The 18,922-nt window shown below is 32.3% G+C and overlaps 1 protein-coding gene across 2 annotated transcripts; it reads left to right on the forward strand.

Annotated features, from left to right (window-relative positions):
* The first annotated feature begins 7,547 nt into the window (after nt 1-7,547).
* Nucleotides 7,548-15,970, forward strand: LOC141667787 (uncharacterized). Of its 2 annotated transcripts, none has more exons than XM_074474401.1 (8): nt 7,548-7,666; nt 8,216-8,291; nt 9,457-9,652; nt 11,599-11,753; nt 12,018-12,161; nt 12,270-12,373; nt 12,501-12,663; nt 15,586-15,970. In XM_074474401.1, exons 2-8 carry the CDS (start codon nt 8,226-8,228, stop codon nt 15,661-15,663), a joined length of 906 nt encoding a protein of 301 aa, XP_074330502.1. In that variant the 5' UTR covers nt 7,548-7,666; nt 8,216-8,225; the 3' UTR covers nt 15,664-15,970. The 2 variants fall into 2 exon arrangements, with proteins under 2 accessions (XP_074330502.1, XP_074330503.1); XM_074474402.1 differs by lacking the exon at nt 7,548-7,666 and adding an exon at nt 7,713-7,742.
* Nucleotides 15,971-18,922: the final 2,952 nt, after the last annotated feature.

An 18,922-nucleotide genomic window follows, 5' to 3' on the forward strand; every position in this document is an offset into this window, starting at 1 on the left:
GGCTCTGTGGTGTATTTTATATTCGCAACGAGGTTGCAGTTTTGGTAAATGAATTGATTACTTGCCCAATATTCGGGAAGTAAGCCCATCTAATTGAGTCGGCATAAGCGACAGGCCGGGGTACGGTCTATGAAAGTGTAAGTGACGGGGTGGCAGTCCATCAACGCGTAAGAGGCCGGGTGGCGGTCCAGCACAAGGTCCTTATGTGGCCAGGGTGATGACCGGTGGGGGATTCATCCATCTACTAGTAGAAAAGGTTACTTATTGGTATCTTTGCCTGATCAGCAAGATATCTGGTTTATGCCAAAATTCTTTTCCTTTCCAAAATTCATTGGATGTTTCAAACTCTGTTCATACTTTACATAACAGAGGTTCCAGGAAATGTTTAAGAGATATATATATGTGGATATATATATTGGGACTAAATAAAGTATCTCGTAACTTTATTTCATTCAATAATATTTCAAAGATTGAATCTATTCAAATCTTGTCTTGTAGTCTCATCTATGTGATGAACTTTTGAAACTGATTATAACTTGAACGGTGGTAGTTCAAGTAGTATTGGGAAAGATATAAGTATATTGGGGTATTTGGTAACCTCATCTTTTAAACTTATATCTAATTAATAATTGTCTTATGAATGACAAAGATTTTCAGAAAAACGTTGAGACAAGGTTAGATATATGAGATCACCTTGCAACGATATTTTTTTTATACAGTTATACACTGGGACTTTGTGTATATTATGCATGGAAGAGGACTTCCAATATTTTGAAAAGTATATATGTATATATACTGAATATTTTGCGACTTCATCGCATTAAGATATCAAACTTGGTTCATTTCTTTTGACCAAGACTTTCATGAGTATTATGAGTAGGCTCATATATTGTTAATCATTATACATATTATTTTGGTGGGCTTGCTGCTCACCCTTGCTTTCTTCTTTCATCACACAACAACAGATAGAAAAGATGAACAGAACCAAGCTCCCGATTCGCAAGCGATTAGGAGACGTTCCGCAGATTTCTAGAAGCATTGATGCCGCCGTAGCTGAGGTAGGAACTACCAATAGGCTAGGCTTTCAACTTTTGATGGACCAGATTTATTTATATTTATGAATTGTAATAATGGCAAAGAAATGTAAATTTATTCAGAAAAACCTTTTAAGGTGTATTGGCAGATAATTGTGGAATAAAATGACTTGTGGTTATTTTTTGATGTTCATCTCTGAGACTATAACGTGTGGTGTGTGTGTTTATTGTGGGGTCACAGTACAGAGTAGTTGAGTAATTATTAAGATTGGGTGTTATTAAGGGAAATGGAACTCGTGACGACCCGGATCCCCGACCCCGGATCTGGGGGTGTTACATCTAGTCTAATTCTCATGCATTTGTACTTAATGTTTTTGACATCATCAAATATCTGTTAAACTTGTATATTATGTTAATTTACAAGTTGGGGGAGATTGTTAGATATATTTGATAATGTCATGGCTAATATGTTTTATGTTTAGCTTTCAGATCTTACTTGAACAGGATAAATCAGTACTTAACTGTTGATCAGTACTTATACTGGAAGTCAGGACTTAAGGATATCAGTACATATGTTATCAGGAGATAATCGTCAGAAGATAGATATCAGAACTTAAGTGCTGAAGGACAATCAGATAAGGACAGTAGCTGATTAAAGGAAAGAAGATCAAGATAAACATAAGAAGAGATATGCATGAAGAAGGAATTCTGTAAAGAATAGAATACTTGGAAGAAAAGATATCTGATTGATATATTTTAGGAAGCAAAATTATATTCCATATCAATTAGCGATTATCTTGTAACTGTGTAGTATATAAACACAGATATAGGGTTTACACTATAAGTGTTATCATTATTAGAGAAGATTATTCATTGTAACCCTAGCAGCTCTCATGATATTTGTTCATCACTGAGAGGTAACAGTTCCATACTGTAACAGAGTTTATTGTTTCAATAAAGTTTGTTTTCTGTTACTTAAGTTCTTAAAGTTCGATTTGAGTGTACTATACACTGTATTCACCCCCTCTACAGTGTGTGTGTGACCTAACACATCCTTAGAGTGAAGGAATAAAACCCACGTATACTTGGAATAGTCATCAACTATCACAAGACAGTAGCACTTTTTTGACATCGAAAGAACATTAACTGGTCCAAACAAATCCATGTGCAATAATTGAAGAACACCAGTTATGGAGGATGTGTCAGTGCCTTTGTGACTTGCTTTCTTTGACTTTCCTTCCTGGCAAGCCTCACACAGTCCTTCTGGGGAGAATTCCAGCTGAGGCAGACCTCTGACCAGTTCTCTCTTGACAAGAGAATTCATTGATTTGAAATTGAGATGGGAAAGTCTTTTGTGCCATAACCAACTCTTATCTAAAGATGCCTTTACATAGAAACAATTGACTTCAGGATTGCTTCCAGAGTTCATGTTAGCTACGAAAAGATTTCCTTTCCGGATTCCCATCAAGGAGGGTTTTTCACTTTTCTTGTGCAGAATCTGACACTTTAGCTTGTCGAATAAAACATTGTAGCCGTTGTCACAGAACTGACTAATACTAAGCAGATTGTGTTCTAGTCCTTGCACAACATACACATTTTCAATGATAACATTACCAGCTTGCAAACAACCATATCCCTCAGTTAGACCTTTGCTGTTATCTCCAAAGGTAACCACTGGGCCAGCTTTCTCAACCACATTTGATAGCAGGGCTCTATCTCCGGTCATATTTCTTGACGATCCGCTGTCAAGAATCCACACTACCGGTTCCACCTGTTTAATGCCCTGCAATACAAATGGATTAGACCTTCTTCGGAACCCAAACTTGGTTGGGTCCGGCATACTTTTAGAATTGGCCTTTATCAGGCAAAACAACATTCTTAACTTTTATGTTCTCAACTTTCTCAACGACTGGACATTTGACCTTGTAAACGGCCTTGACAAATTTCTGTTTAGGCTTAGGCACAAATGTCTCCTTTCTAGCTTTAGGTGGACTAGCAGTCGTAGACCTTTTATGCTTCTTATTATTCACATGCTGACGAGGAGTAGTCTTATCACTAGAAACGTGCTTACCATTAAAATAAGCAAACATCAAATTAAAAGCACAAGACATGCAATTAGGAACACCACATACTTTATGAGAGGAATTAGCAACAGGAAAATTATGCATGGTAGGCATGGCATTTTTGTTATCCAACTCAGGTGTGTCTGAGTTAGTCTTAGTTGCTTTCACAACTTTGACTGGAACTTTTGACACACTTGACTTGGAAACAACCTTCTCATTAGCAAGATCTTCAACACGTATTTCTTCTTGAATAATAAAGGAGGTCTCATCAAATGGTTCAGCAATTGATTCTTTATAGAGGGGTTTATCAACACCCTTAAGCACATGTGGTACTTCCCTACCTTTAGCACAAACATGAGGAGGGGAGTTTATGCCTAATTCTCCAATAGCAATATTGTAATCATAACCTACTCCAGATGTTTGATTAATAGCTTGCTTATTGTAGAACTCTTTAGCCTTAAAGCAAGAATTAAAGTAAGCTTTGACCTTAGTCTCAAGACCGGTGATCTTGTCTTTGAGAATAGTTTCGAGTTGTCTATAACAGTCAACTCTATTCTCTAGAAAAATACTTGTTCTTTTAATTTATCTTGATTAATGTGCACAAGTCTTAATTTATTGACCTCTTTCTCAAGGTCTTTGATTTGTTAAGTTAACATTTCATTATCACGACGAACACAATCTAAGGAGCCTCCTAGATGATAGACTAATTCAGCATCAGTAAATTTTACCTCTTTTCTTGACGATGAGGTGTTTTCATCACTAGCCATTAGAGCAAGATTCCCAACTTCTTCATCTTCACTGTTAGTATCATCCCAGCTTCTTCCCTTTGCCAGGTAAGCCCTTTCAGATTTACTCTTCTGATTAGAATCATAAGAGTTCTTCCTAACTTGTTTTGGCTTCCTGCATTCTGTGGCAAAGTGTCCCAACTCATTGCAGTTAAAGCATCGAATGGTGCTTCGATCAACCATCCATATTTTGTATCCACCACTGCTGGTGTTAGAGAATGAAGATCCACCTTTCTGGAATCTGTTGTAGTTGGACTTGTACTTGAACTTGGGATTCCTCTTGAATCTGACATTGGAGAATCTCTTGACAATCAGGGCCATTGACTCATCTTCCAATTATTTCAGTTCTTCCAAGGAGTAAAAATCATCTCCTGATTGATTTGTAGTAGGAGGATCAAATTCTGCTACTATCACATTTTCTTCAGCCTTGGAAGGCTGTACCATTCTCTCTGACTGTTGAGATTGTTGTTGTTGTTGTGGTTGTTGTTGTTGTTCTTCAGCTACTAGACCAGTAGACGTGCTGACCACTCTTCCTTTCACGTAGACTTCCTTCTGCTGAATCGGCTCCAACTCATAGGTTTTTAGCACACCATGAGGCCTTTCCAAAGAAATCTCATTCAGATCTCTCGCTTCTCTTATGGCAATGATTCTATGTTCAAGATGAGTTGGCAGTGTTAAAAGGAACTTTTTGTTGACCTCCCTGATTGAATAATATTTTACATTTATGTTCAGGTTGTTGATCAATGCATTGTACCTCTCAAACACTTCAGTAATTCCTTCTCCTGGATTGGATTTAAAATGTTCATACTCCGAGGTTAGGATCTCTAACTTATTCTCCCGAACTTCCTCCGTGCCTTCATTAATCACCTCAATAGTTTCCCAGATGTTTTTGGAATTTTTACAGTTCATCACATGTCTGTTCATCAAGGGATCAAGGGAATCAACTAAAATTAATTGAAGGCTGACATCCAAGGAGGCTTCTTCTTTTTCAGCAGGAGAAAAATCCTCAGGATCCTTAACATAGGTTCTAGCTTTGGTAATTACAACATCATCTTCTATAACCTATGGTTCAATAACCGTTGGAATTTTTGGACCCTTCTTTAACACGTCCAGATATTTGTGATTTGCAACTTGTAAAAACAAGAGCATCTTCTTCCACATAATATAATTTTCTTTATCGAACAGTGGAATTTTAACGGTTCCAACTTTTTGTGTAGTCATTATGAATTTTTGAGTAACTAAAAATTCAAGGAGTGGAAGAATCACAAAAGTCTAGGATCTTGATTTGTTAGTTAATCAGAAGGCTCTAATACCAATTGTTAGGTCCCAATATGTTTGTAGAAGGGGGGTTGAATACAAACTATACCGTTTAATCGAATAAAATGCGGAATAAAAAAGTGAAACAAAATTCAAGTTAAATAAAACTATTATTAAACTTGAAAGGTGTTACAACAACAGTATCGTTTAAAAGGGATTAATCTCAAATAAATAATTCCAAATCTAGAATAAATTCGACATGAACTTTTTCTATTTTTGAAATAAAAAGATCAAATGCTAAAAGCAATTTGAGATTAAGTTCTAGGGATTTTGATCCGCTAGATAGTTACACAACAACAAGATAATGATTTCTAGTGGTTTGAATTTAACATTAATGACTAGAAATTAATAGGCTCTGAATGCAGTTGAGAGAGATGAAATGCTTCTGCTGTTTGTTTTCTTCAGGTTGTTGTTCAGTAATCAATGAGCTTCTGCTTCTGTCTTTTTATATTCAATCAACAGAATGAATTGAACTAGCATGACTATATGTGAGACAATCAACTGAGCTAGCAAGACAATTCCACCAGCTGGTAAGACTTTCGGTATGACAGTTACATGAACTGGCATGACAATCCCAACAGCTAGTAAGACTTCCGGTAAGACAATCAAATGAACTGGCATGACTTTCAGTATGACTATTGATTGTCATACCGATTGTCATACTAGTTCAAAAGATTGTCTTGCTGAATTAATATTGCATTTAAATTCAAAATCAATTCTGAAAATTTATAATATTAATTCAGAATGAATTAATCAATTAATTCAATTAATCAATAAATTAATCTTTGCAGATAAAATTTATTTTTTTAATTAAATTTTACGACTTAATTAATTAATAGAGAATTAATACTACTCTTGAACAACAACCATTCTTCTGAAAATCTTCTGATAATTATGAATCAATTCCACCACTTCAATGTTGACACTCGATGTACTGTCTGGTTCATGAGTGACTAACTTCTGTGACGTTTCTTCATGTCTTGACTTTAATAACTTGATTTTCTTCAGATTAAATCCCTGTAAATATTTGATAGCCTGACGAGATCTCTGTCACTTGATTAAATCCACAATATTTATTTATATCACTGAGGCTTGATCAATTTCTTGAACTTCTTCCAGTGAAGTAATTTCTCAAGCTGTAGATGAACATTGATACTGAATCATTTGACTGATGTTACTTGGAGAGATCTCTTTGACTGTGGATCTACTATTTACTTATTACATTCTTATTTGAGTTGAGTTAAACCCTCGAATAAACAAATAGGCTATGACATGTGCCTTTCAACTGCTAAGCTTCTGTGTATTCATTCTTCCAAGATCTTTAATCTGTTTGCTTTCAGATTTTGCTCTGATACCACTTGTTAGGTAATAAATACAATACAGAGGGGGGTGAATGTATTTTAGACAATTTTAATGGCTTTTTGATTATCTTAAACTTGGTGAACAAAGCATATAAGAAATGTAACAATATTATGTTAACTGAATTAAAGACAGTGCACACAATATTTCAAAACTCACATAATTTTATATAAAAATCAAGTTAGTGTTTTGCTTCAAAACATATTATATATTTTATTTTGAGTATACGTGTGACATGATCATTAGATATTATAATTTTGATTTATTTTTTCTTATATTTGTATACATGATCGTTAGTTTTTATTAACTATTTCTTATATGTAATATCGTAAATTTTAATATAATATTTACTTTAAAAAGTATAACATCATTAATTAAATACATGTTATGTGTTAACTCATCTATTCTTTTTGCAAATTAGTTATTTTCTATGTAAAATATCTATAAGTATTATTATTTTAGTCGTAACTTAATTTTTTTTGAAATGTATATATAACTGAATCAATAAATATAAAATAATATGATTAAAAATGTTATTTTATAACTCTAACGCAAGAAATCCCTATTAAATGTATGATTACCAACACAAAAGACGTATTGATATAGGGGTATTAAATGTATAATTATGAACACAAAAGACATATTGGCACGAGGTATTGAAATGTGCATGTTATTGGCTAGACGTAGGTTTAATTCCTATTAATAATATTATTTTAAGTATATTAAATATACGGGTAAATCTGTTATTTCATTGAAAATGAAAAATAACGGCAATATTATTTTCATGTTCTCCTGTTAAATATAGAAGTGATAAAGATTCGTAGTAAACATCTAAAAAACATAAAAATAAAATACTACATTTTTTTAAAACTAAAATAACAAGGTAAAATTTTTATTATCAGGAATTGTAGTCGATTTACCGGGATGAATCGAAACGAATTTCAGCTTAGTGAGAATACATTTTTTTTAAAAAAAACGTAGTGCGAATAAAATAATATAAAATTAAATTATTGAATTAAATTGTATCAAAAGAGGTCGGCCTTGTGGTCTGTTGAAAAGGAAAAGCACCCCCAATCGAGAGAGCTGTGTATTTAGGCTTCTTCATCTGGTAAATTTAACTAATATAATTCATGTTTTGTATCTTGAAATTCACCCATCATTACACACCATATATGTATACTCTCGTATGCTTCCATTCTTATTACTAAACCCCCTAGATTTCAATTTAAATTAGTAGACTTGTACGTTTTGTCAGTTGTCATAGTTTGTTTATCTATTTAACTGTTTCTGTAGGGTTTATGCAATTCATTTGTCTGCTTTTCTGGAATTTACGGTTTATTTTTTAGAAGGATTTGTTTTTGTAAGTTATCAGAATTTCGATTTTGTTTGTTGATCAAGTGTAGATCTAGGTCAGCAATAGGGTGCGTTTTTTAGTTTCGTTTTTATTTATCGATGAAATGTATGTGTTCTGGAGTGTACCGTTGGATTTTTAATTTAAGTTGTAGTTTTTTTTGACTGGATGTAGGAATATATATATATATATATTTAATTTAGAAGTATGAAGGAATTCGTAATTGTAGGGGCATTGTTTTATGTAATTCTCCAAGGGCTTTACCCAGTTATTCACATTGCAGTACAATTGAATTGTGTGATTTAGGATATTAATTATGGAGAATCGATGGGCCAAGATGGAAGCCCGAATGAGAGAAGGAAGACAACCGATATCGGAGGAGGTAAGTTTATAAACAATTTAATATTTAGCGGAAAATTTATTAATATTGTCTTGCATCATTCTGATCTTATTGCATCTGGACGGCTTGTAATGTCTTTATAGTTGATCGATATTTTGTTCCGTTTTCCTGTTTCTCGTCGACTTGCCCAGTTAATTTCCTTGTTGCCACCCGCGTCAAGGTTTTTGAGAGAAGGTTGTAGTTCCATTTAATAGCCTACAAATTATATAATTTTAGCCCTTCGAATATTAAGATTGAGTGTCGTCAACCTTTACTGTAGTACAGTACAACTAATGCACTAACTTTCTTAAATGTACTTCTTACTGTACAGAACACACAGTTGATTTAGAGATGTCGCTCAATTGTAATTCTGTATCTGTTTGGTTGAAAGGAATCAAAAATAGAGTAAACAGAGTGATATTTTGTAGTATTTTGTGGGTAAATAGTTTGCAATATTCATTCGTTCATTCGATTCTGACCAATTTAAACTAGAGCCCGGCTCGCCATATTTAGAATGAATGCTCTGTTCTGCTCCCTACTCTATATCGCTACAAACTTCAAGAAAATTTGAACTCCTTCGGTTTTTTCCACGCTGCCTTATTACATTCTTCTCATCTCTCTTTAATTTTGTTCATAATTTTTCTTTCCATTTTTACTACACATTGTCCGTTCTAAATTAAACAGAGCATAATTTTTTAGTAAAAGAGTTTGGTATGAATACAGCCAACATCAGAAAGTTATACTGCGGGAACCGTTTTAGTTCAATCCAGTAATAAAGTATTAATGTGTTCAAAAGCACCTATAATATTAGGATTGGTTGGTGGTTGTTGAGCGATATAGTACACATGGAGTAAGGACTGGTGGAATTTGTGCTGGGGTGTTCTATTTATTTCTTATTGTTTGTCGATGCTGATTGGTCATTATCAAACCCTATATTTCAAAGAATGATATCCAGCACAAATTTTCTTAATATGTTATTTGAAACGATGTCAGCTCGTGTTCTTTTTTCTTCCCCTGTTTAGTTACTGCATTAACACATAATGTGATTACTTCAGTTCATTTTTCTTCCCCCTGTTAATAGTGCAGTACTACCACTACGTGTTTATTTTTATTTAGTTTAAATAGGTACAAAATGTAACATGCTGGATTGTTTATTTTTCTGTTATAGGCCGACGAGACATCAGTTCTTGAAGGTCTTGCAGAGGATTTTCGTTTACCAATCAATCACAGGCCAACAGAAAATGTAGATCTTGATAATGTAGAACAAGCATCTTTGGATACACAACTGACATCATCTAATGTGGGTTTTAGGCTACTCCAGAAGATGGGGTGGAAGGGAAAGGGCCTTGGGAAAAATGAACAAGGTACATCCATAAAAGAATTGCCTAATTTCATATAACTTGCGGAAACTAGTGTGATTCATTGTAGAAGTTTTGGTTTAGAAATCTTTTTTTTGCTCTGTAGCCAGTTATTCTCTATGCTAATAGTGTTGTTTAAGTTTGATATCTGTTTAAAATATTTACCTGTTATACCATACCTTCTGTATCTCCTGTTATCTAACCATTAAAGTGTGATTTGCCAAATAATGCACAAAGTGAAAATCATATATTTAAGTTCCGCTGTTATGTAAGGGAATATTTGCTCCTCCTATGAAGTACTTTTTTGGTAGTTAAGATGCAGTACTAGTAGTCTAGCACAATGCTTCAGTTAGAATTGGGTTAGTGAAAAAGTCAAATTTATCATTTACAAATACTACATGCTGGGGAACTATCTAGTGTTCCAACTTTTAATAAGTTACTATGACATATATACAAATGTTACTCTTATAGTGCATGAAGCTTGAGCTTTATAATTGTTTGTTTAAGGGGTTAATAAGCTAATTCACTACTGTTTTCGGTACTAACTACTAACTTGCAAGTGGGTCACGAAGTTGAAATTTTTTTCAATCAACTATCTAGCGTTCCAACTTCTAGTAAGTTACTATGACATATATACAGATGTTACTCTTATAGCGCATGACGCTTGAGCTTTATAATTGTTTGTTTAAGGGGTTAATAAGCTAATTCACTAGTGTTTACGCTACTAACTACTAACTTGCAAGTGGGTCGCGAAGTTGAAAAAACTTTCAATCAACTAATGTAATACTTGAAAACTTGCAATTTGGTTACTTCTTTCAGTCCCATTAAATTTTTAATGAATTGTGAATTGGCTTACATGGTAGTCCCCACTCAGTACACCCCCAAGCAAAACTAAAGCACCATAATAGTTGAGTTTTTGAAGTTAGGGAAATCGAAGAAAAGGGATTTTGAGATTTTGAATAATAATTGAAGGGATAATCAACATTTGCGAAATAAATGTCTAGAATTGAAGAAAAATAACCCAAATTGACGGAAGTAATATATATATATATATATATGTGTGTGTGTGTGTGTGTGTGTATGTATCGAAATAGGAAAGTATACGGGTCAGTTATGTATGCAGTATGTAGCCCAATTTTATCAAAACAAGACTACAAATAAATTACAAAAGTTTGGACAAATGGGCTGGAAGCAAACCTCTAAGGAGACGATGTGAGTGAATGACTTGGGATGAATTTTGTATCAAGTTGATAAGTGAGAAAGGGAAATATAAGAGGTGATGCGTGATGGAGAAGGAGAATTTGATGTGTATATATGTTGTATATATTCTAGGTTTTTCAAATGAATTTACAAATCTAAAATTGGGAATATACATGCCTTATTTGTTAATTAACAGTTAGATTTCTTAAACATAAGGACGAAGAAGAAAAAGCCATGAAAGTAAATTCTGACCACGGTCCTAAATTAGTCTATTAACCCTTTGTTTAAGATGATTACTTGATTTTAATTCATCTCACTTTACTTTACTTGAAATTAGTCTTGGTTTTATGTCTTCCTATATGCATTAGCATTCATCATCTATTTTTAATGATTTTGTCAGCCACTCAATTTGTTCTGAACTGGTAGGAGAAGGCTGGCAGTGAAACCATGTTAAAATTGTTATGTTCATTTTTCTACGGAAAATGCCTTGTCTAATTTAATTTCGAATTGCATAACTAGATTTTTTTTGGGGTTTATGTTGAATGTAAAATCTGAATTTAGTTTTACACTTAACCTGGTATCTGTTCGTTGATTTTTTCACATGACAATCATGATTCTTTTTTTTTATTTGTAGAATTTCCTAATTATTTAGCATGTTAAAAATGTTCTCTAAATGGTTTGTGCATTTAATGGTGCTTTTTGAGATACTGTCATATGAAATCTGATAACGATCTCTTGTAATTATGTAATAGGGATAACTGAGCCAATTAAATCTGGGATTAGAGATCCAAGATTAGGGATTGGGAAACAAGAAGAGGATGACTATTTCACAGCAGAAGAAAATATTCAGCGGAAAAAACTTGACATTGAAGTTGAGGAGACCGAAGAACTTGCAAAGAAGCGAGAGGTACGTCAATTCCTGGTAGCTTGTAGACGGTATAGTATGACTATTTGTAAAAGTAGCTTCCAGAATTAGATGATGAGAGTTGATGCTTTACTTTTTCTGAAACCTATATCCAATAACAGAAGGCAGCATATATTTATGTTTGTCTTTTGACGGGAATGGTAAATCATAAGGAAAGATCAAGTTTTGGAGGTCTTGAGAATTTCGTCCAGTTTTTATTACCTGGTGGCTTCTACTGCCTGCTTCCTGCACATTATGAACATCCAGGTTATAGCAGAACGTGAGCAGAAAATTCAAACGGAGGTGAAGGAAATTCGCAAGGTGTTCTACTGTGAGCTATGCAACAAGCAGTACAAGTTGGCTGTGGAGTTTGAAGGTCACCTGAGCTCTTATGATCACAACCACAGAAAGGTAAAGGATTAACATATTTATAAATTTTGCAGGCTTTCTTTACGTCTAATGTCATCATGATACTTCTTTACATATTTAAGATTTATAATTATTTGTTTTCTTATCTAGCGATTCAAGGAAATGCGGGAAATGCATGGAAGTAGCAGTCGGGATGATAGACAAAAGCGTGAGCAACAACGCCAGGAGAGGGAGATGGCGAAATTTGCTCAAATGTATACATCCATTTGTACCTTATTTTGGAAATTACCTTTCTTTTCAACTTTAAAATAACATTTTATCATTATTACAAGAGACTATTATATATTGCACTGGTTGAGAGGTTCTTCATCTTACAAACAGGGCTGATGCTCATAAACAGCAGCAGCAACAACTACAACAACAACAAGATGAAGCTGGAACTGAAGTGGTCACCTCTGCAGGGAAAAGTGTTACAACGCTTGTAGATCAGGATCAGCGGAAGGTGCTTAAATTTGGATTTTCATCAAAAGGTGGCAACTCCAAGGTACTTCCATTGATATTAGAGATCCAAGGGTGACATTATTTATGTTTTGTTTTTCCTGCATGTGCATAATTAGAGAGGAGTTTGTAAAATAAGACAGACAACACAAAAAAAGATAGAAAGAAGAAAGAAAGTTAAAGAACTTGTTGATGTCAAAATTAACTTAAAAAAGAACGTTCTGCGTGATCAGAATGTTGACCAAGTGAAACTTTTTGTGATCATTGCAATCTGTTTTTATGAAATATGATATAGAAAATATCAAGAAAATTGGTCTTCATTCTGCAATGTGGTTTCATATTATTGAGGTGTAAAGAGTTCGGGGGTTAGATACAAAGTACCATAATAAAACATGAACATCAAGTATCTTGAATGATAAATAGATTGTTTACTTAGTTGCACCTATTATAATGACCTCTGTTCAATACATAGGCCAGACACAAAAAGTTGTTATACTGCCTTGTACAAAGATTAAGTTCCAAAACAAGGAACATGATTCTTTTAGTTTCTTACTTTTCGGGGTAGGTTGTTATTTCTGAGTTTACTAGCATTTCTGTCGTCATGCATTAGATTCTTGTAATAAAATAGTTTTAAATCATCTTTTTTTTTCCTTTGTAATAAAATAATTTTAAATCATCTTAGCAGACCCTGCTCTATGGAATGTGCCTTATCCAAGTTAAATAAACTATTTTAAGCCTCATATTTTTTGTTTGTTTTTATGTGTAGGTGATGCGGAACATAGAATTAAAATCTTAGTTTGTATATTATTTATTTTATTAGTTAGGATTAGATTTAATTGTAATATATTTTAGAGTTTTATTAAAAATGTATATTACTAGGAATATTGTAGATTATAGTAGTAAAATAGAATTAAAATCTTAGTTTGTATATTATTTATTTTATTAGTTAGGATTAAATTTAATTGTAATATATTTTATAATTATATTATATATTACTAGGAATATTACAGATTATAGTAGTAAAATAAAAAAAAGGATTTGTTTCCTATAATTAACATTACTTGGCTTGTAGGAAATAAGTATTTAGTTTCAATAAATTACCCGTCTTGTTTATCTATTTAAGCACTTGTAATATTTCACTATCGGGATAGAGTCGAATATTATGAATATAATCTGATGATTTATTGTGTGTTTCCTTCCGATTCTCTGTGGAGATAATCCTCAAATTTAATTCATAATATTCAACGCTATCCCAATAATGTAGATTACCTATTACTTGGAAGTTAAGTAGTTTCTCGATACTAGGGGTGGAATTGTGTTGGAATTTTTAATGACTTTTTTGAAGTTGATGATTTTGGACATACTTTTAAGTTTTAACAACTTCAACAGAGTTAATGAGAGTTCAGATGACTTTCTACGAAGTTATTAGTACTCATGTCAAATCTTCTGAAAAAATTCATGACTTTTATAAGTGATATAATTCTAATTTTTGTAAAAAGTCATTGACTAGCATCCGGAAATATCTGAATTTTGTACCACCCTGCTTTTAGAGACTTTTTAAAAGTTTTGATTGAATAACACCTTAGAGCAAGTTCAAGGTGTTAAAATAGATGGAGGTATTGTTATAATTTGAAATCAAAAAGTGGTTTTTGATGCTAAAATAGAACATATGATCCAATGGTAGATGCAAAATAGCACCAAACATATCCAAATAAAGCTATATTCTAGTAACTTAATCTTAAAGTACACAATTATATTTTCACTATTACTTTATTAATGCATTTTAGCACTTGCATGCTTAGGTGGCAATTATAGCAACATATATACTTGATTCTATATTTAGCACCAAGTATAGCATTTTGCTATTTTGCATCTAAGTTTAGCATACCATTGGAGTTGGTTTTCCGTGGGTGCTATATTATACCAATAGTACCCACTTCAGCACCATTGGACTTGCTCTTATAGACTCTTGGAATGTTAAAATTAAATACTATCGTTAAAAGTCTTTAAACCTCGTTATATGATACAACCCGTCAGATACTTATCTATATGTCCTACAATTAATAACCTTGCTACCGAGTTTTAGAAAGGTAGGAAAGCAAACAATGAAATTTGCATTCCAATTCATGCTCCTGAGTAAGAATGAAAGCAAGTGAAGGGTAATGAAAATTTTACATGCTTTCTTCCCAAGACTTTCCAAAAATGGGATGAAAGGGAAAGCAAGTGGTGTGGTTTATTAAAAGGTACTTGATATTACATATATACACTAACTACTTACGTTAAAACTTTTTAGATTTCAGAACTAAATTGTAACTTGACAATCATCTATATGCTCTGGGCGGAGCATTTTATTGAAATTAGTTTTATTTTTGAATTTTTTTTAAACTCGGGGAGCAAGTGAGTGAAACTTATTACTTCTCCCTCTAATTACTTCCATTTACATTCACTCACTTTCTCTCTTACAAAAACTTGAGAGCAAAAAGCTTGGGAGCGGGTAAAGGAAAAGAATATTATTTTTATTCTATTTCCTACACACACACACACGCAACTATATATATAACTTTAGAATAAATTAAATCTTATCTTAGCTAATAACATAAAATTATACAATTTAATCTTTTAATTCTTTGTTCCATATCAATAGGGGGAAGGCGAGGTGAGAATTGAACTCTAGACCTCATGAACACCTTTTCCGCCACTTTTGGAATTAAAAGCTCGGTTTTCTCTACACTCTACTATCATTTTTTACTTTTTTAACATATAATCTTTTTGCTTGGTCGGTCAATCCAATGACTTAAAAGAGTTATCTCACTAGTTCTAAAATTTTATATTAGATGGGATTCAGTGGAAATATTGAAATTGATTATATGTGTTTTCTCGTGCGCATGATTTCTCGTTATTTTCCTGCCCCTTTTACATTTAAGGATGGCCAGTTGATATATCTGTATTATATTTGTTTCTTGTTCAGAGTTCATTTGGCAATGCTGCAAAGAAGCCCAAAAAACCAGTTGTCTCTGCTTTTAGCAATGATAGTGACGAAGAGTAATGGCCAAAGGGAGGAGTCCGCGAGTTTCTTTTGCGTCCTCAGTCCACGACTTTCCTTGTAGCTTCCTGAGACGAATTACTCTTGAAGCATCCAGTGGGTCACAGGGTGCATACATCTATAAAGTTGCGTTGAAATTTCTGGTACTTGTATTTGTATATTAGCTCAAGTGGGCAATGCCTTGCTTATGTAAATCCTGATATTGAAAGTTTCCGAGTCCTTTCTTTATTTGGACATATGTCTGGTTTGTTATCGGTGCTGAACGAAAATATAATATATTTATATATGCAGCTTGGTGATTCCTAGGTTTCTTAACTATCGAATTATGAATAGATGAGTTTAGACTTGCATCAGTAAGTTTGGCCCTTTACAATGAGTTTAAGATTCTTGTACCAGTAACTAGTCAGGTTTGGTGCTGCTGGGAACTCAAAATCGCACCAAATCGCATGTAGCGGTTTTCTTAAATCTCCAACCTCAGTCGCATTTGCGGTTGTGGTTACTCGTGGCTGTTTCAACCGCGCGGTTGCGGTTGGTGCGGATCGACTTGCGGTTCAACTATCAAATCTTATCATAAAAATAGTTCATTCTAATTATGCCTATCAAATCTTAGAAATATAGAAATTTGTAAATATAAAATGTACTGCAAATTATATATGATAGTTCATGTGTTTAATGATATATATTATATCCCAAAACCCCAAATTTTTTATCTTTTGATTCTTATATATGGTTGTTTCTCTGTTTGATGATATATATTATATATTATATATAACGGTTTGCGGTTGCGGTTCGGTTTTTGTGATTATTTAAAAATCAAATCTACGGTCAATCCATGAATATGCGGTTTTTATAATTTTAATTCATATTTAATTTATATTTTACGATTATTCACAAAATATGGTGCGATTACGAATGATGCGAGGGATTTATGTTGAGCGGATTATCTATACGGCCTTACCAGTAACCACATGAGCAGAGAGGCCAATCTTTAATCGGTGTTAAAACTTGACATTTGAGAGTTGATACTATTGGATCAGCCTCATGTAAATTGATGCCTATTTAATTAGTTGGGAATTATTCTTCATTTTTTTTTTTATTTTGATACTTGTGATCTCTTTTAATGACCATTTTCGATCTAAAATAAAAATTTGTTCCACCTCTTTTTCCAAAACAAATACTATATGTAATATTTTCAAACTTTTATTCACTTTGCTATTTATTTACTATTTCTAAAATTTGACACGTTCAAACTTTGCAGTATTGTTATATTTCAAGTTAATAATTTAGGGATCATTGAAAAAAAAATATTCTAACTAACATTTTATTAATATAAATTCTTTAAAAAGAAAACATTAAAACAAAGGGGTGTAGTCCTAAATGTCATTTTGCAGTAAAAAATGGTCTAAATTGTCACTACCCAAAATTATTGCCTAAAATGTTATTTCACCACGATGATACTTCGTTAAACATTTTGGCAAAATTATTACCCTAATTTTGTTTTTTTTCTTAATTTTTTTTTATTTTTGCCAAAATGGGAGATCAAGCAGCGTTATGTTTTTTTTTTAATTTTTTTGGTAGTATTTTGACACTAAAACTGTAGGGCTTTGGCCCAGAACACTAATTTTATCTAGCGTTTTATACATGTATTTTTTTTAAAAAAAAATTCTTAAATCCATATAAAGAATTATTAAATTCTAAAATACTAAAAAATTATTTAATTTACTTTTAAAATTCAAAATGGGATTACTAAACCCTAAAATGTTAAGATTTATTAAATTAAGTTACGCTCTTAAATTTTAAAATTATTTAATTTAAAATTTATATTTTTGGTTCCTAGGATTTAGGGGTAAGTGTCTTAAACCCCAGCTTAAATTAGGGTTTAGGCCCTAAATCGATGTAACATTTATTATTTTTTAAATATTTTTAAAACCTGAAAGGGATTGTTGAATTCTAAAATGTTAAAAATTATTAAATTATGTTACACTCTTAAATTTTAAAAATATTAAATAAAAAATAAATATCGAAAACACAACATTAAGTACTGTTTTCGGGTTTCTAAACAATACACCAAAAAAGCTGAAAATAAGAAAGATAACAAAAATATTGTAAACGTTACATGTGCCCTTGAAAAGTTAAAAAAAAGGAGACAAAACGCTATATCGTGTAACATTTTGGGTTGTTTTTCAAATCCTATATCACGCTGAAATTATATTTTGGGTCATAATTTTTAGAAGTGATATTTTGGACCATTTTACACTCAAAATGATATTTTGGTCCATTTCTCAAAATTAAATGGATGGAAACTTCTTTTTTCTCAACAATGATAGTTAACAATAAGTACTTGGTAGTTTAGTTTAATAGAGGGTTTTGGTATAATTTGATGATAGCTTACCTATGGATATTGTTTTAAAAATCGGTACTCGGTTCGACTCGGCGAAAATATGGAGTAACGAGTATTCAGAGTACTCAAAAAGAGTACTCGATTAAAAACTCGGATAATAAAATATTAATTTTTAATTTTATATTTATTTAATTTAAAATATTATATAAATAAATGATACACAAGATAATTAATTATGTTTTCGAGTATCTCGAAATAATACTCGATATAAAACTTAAAATTTTGAATGACCGGTAACTTTTATTTAGTATGAATTTATCTTATAATATTTCATAAATAGAGGAAACTTCTATGGAGACCACGTTGTCATCGGAGACTTGGGAGACCACATATGTTCTGCAATCAAAATACTATAAAATATATTATTTTGTGAAGTATATTTTACGTGTATCACTAATTCATTAAAATTATTGAAGATCATTTAAGTTTAATAAGTAGAATCTGTATGTTCTGCAAGCTGAACAAATGTTCTGCAAACTTAACATGTTTTGCAGAATAAAATATTTTTGTAATGTTTTACATGTAGTACATATATGATATTCAAGATTTTGAATAAAATAAGGATCTTTGTAGAGCGTGATTCGCAAAATAATATATTTTGCAATGTTTTTATGCAATATTTAACTTGCAGAACATAAGTGGTCTCCAAGGTCTCCAAAAAAAAGTGGTCTCCATAGAACTTAACCCTTCATAAATAATATGCAATATAATTAATATCCCCGAGTACTCCTCCCAGTACTCCCGAGTTTTAGAAAACTGCCTATGAACTTGAAAGTTTTGGGTGTTTTTTCCTTTCCTATAAACATGTATGATAGCTTAACTGCAATGATATGTTTTTTCCTTTGTACGTAAAATCTTTAT

Source organism: Apium graveolens, chromosome 6 (genome assembly GCF_009905375.1).
Source record: "Apium graveolens cultivar Ventura chromosome 6, ASM990537v1, whole genome shotgun sequence".
NCBI lineage: Eukaryota > Viridiplantae > Streptophyta > Magnoliopsida > Apiales > Apiaceae > Apium > Apium graveolens.

Excerpts from the sequence above, each read along its gene's own strand:
- LOC141667787 (XM_074474401.1), top strand. The coding sequence starts at position 8,226 with ATGGAGAATCGATGGGCCAAGATGGAAGCCCGAATGAGAGAAGGAAGA. Across the intron at positions 8,292-9,456 it reads GACAACCGATATCGGAGGAG|GCCGACGAGACATCAGTTCT; the intron begins GTAAGTTTATAA and ends TTTCTGTTATAG. Across the intron at positions 9,653-11,598 it reads CCTTGGGAAAAATGAACAAG|GGATAACTGAGCCAATTAAA; the intron begins GTACATCCATAA and ends ATTATGTAATAG.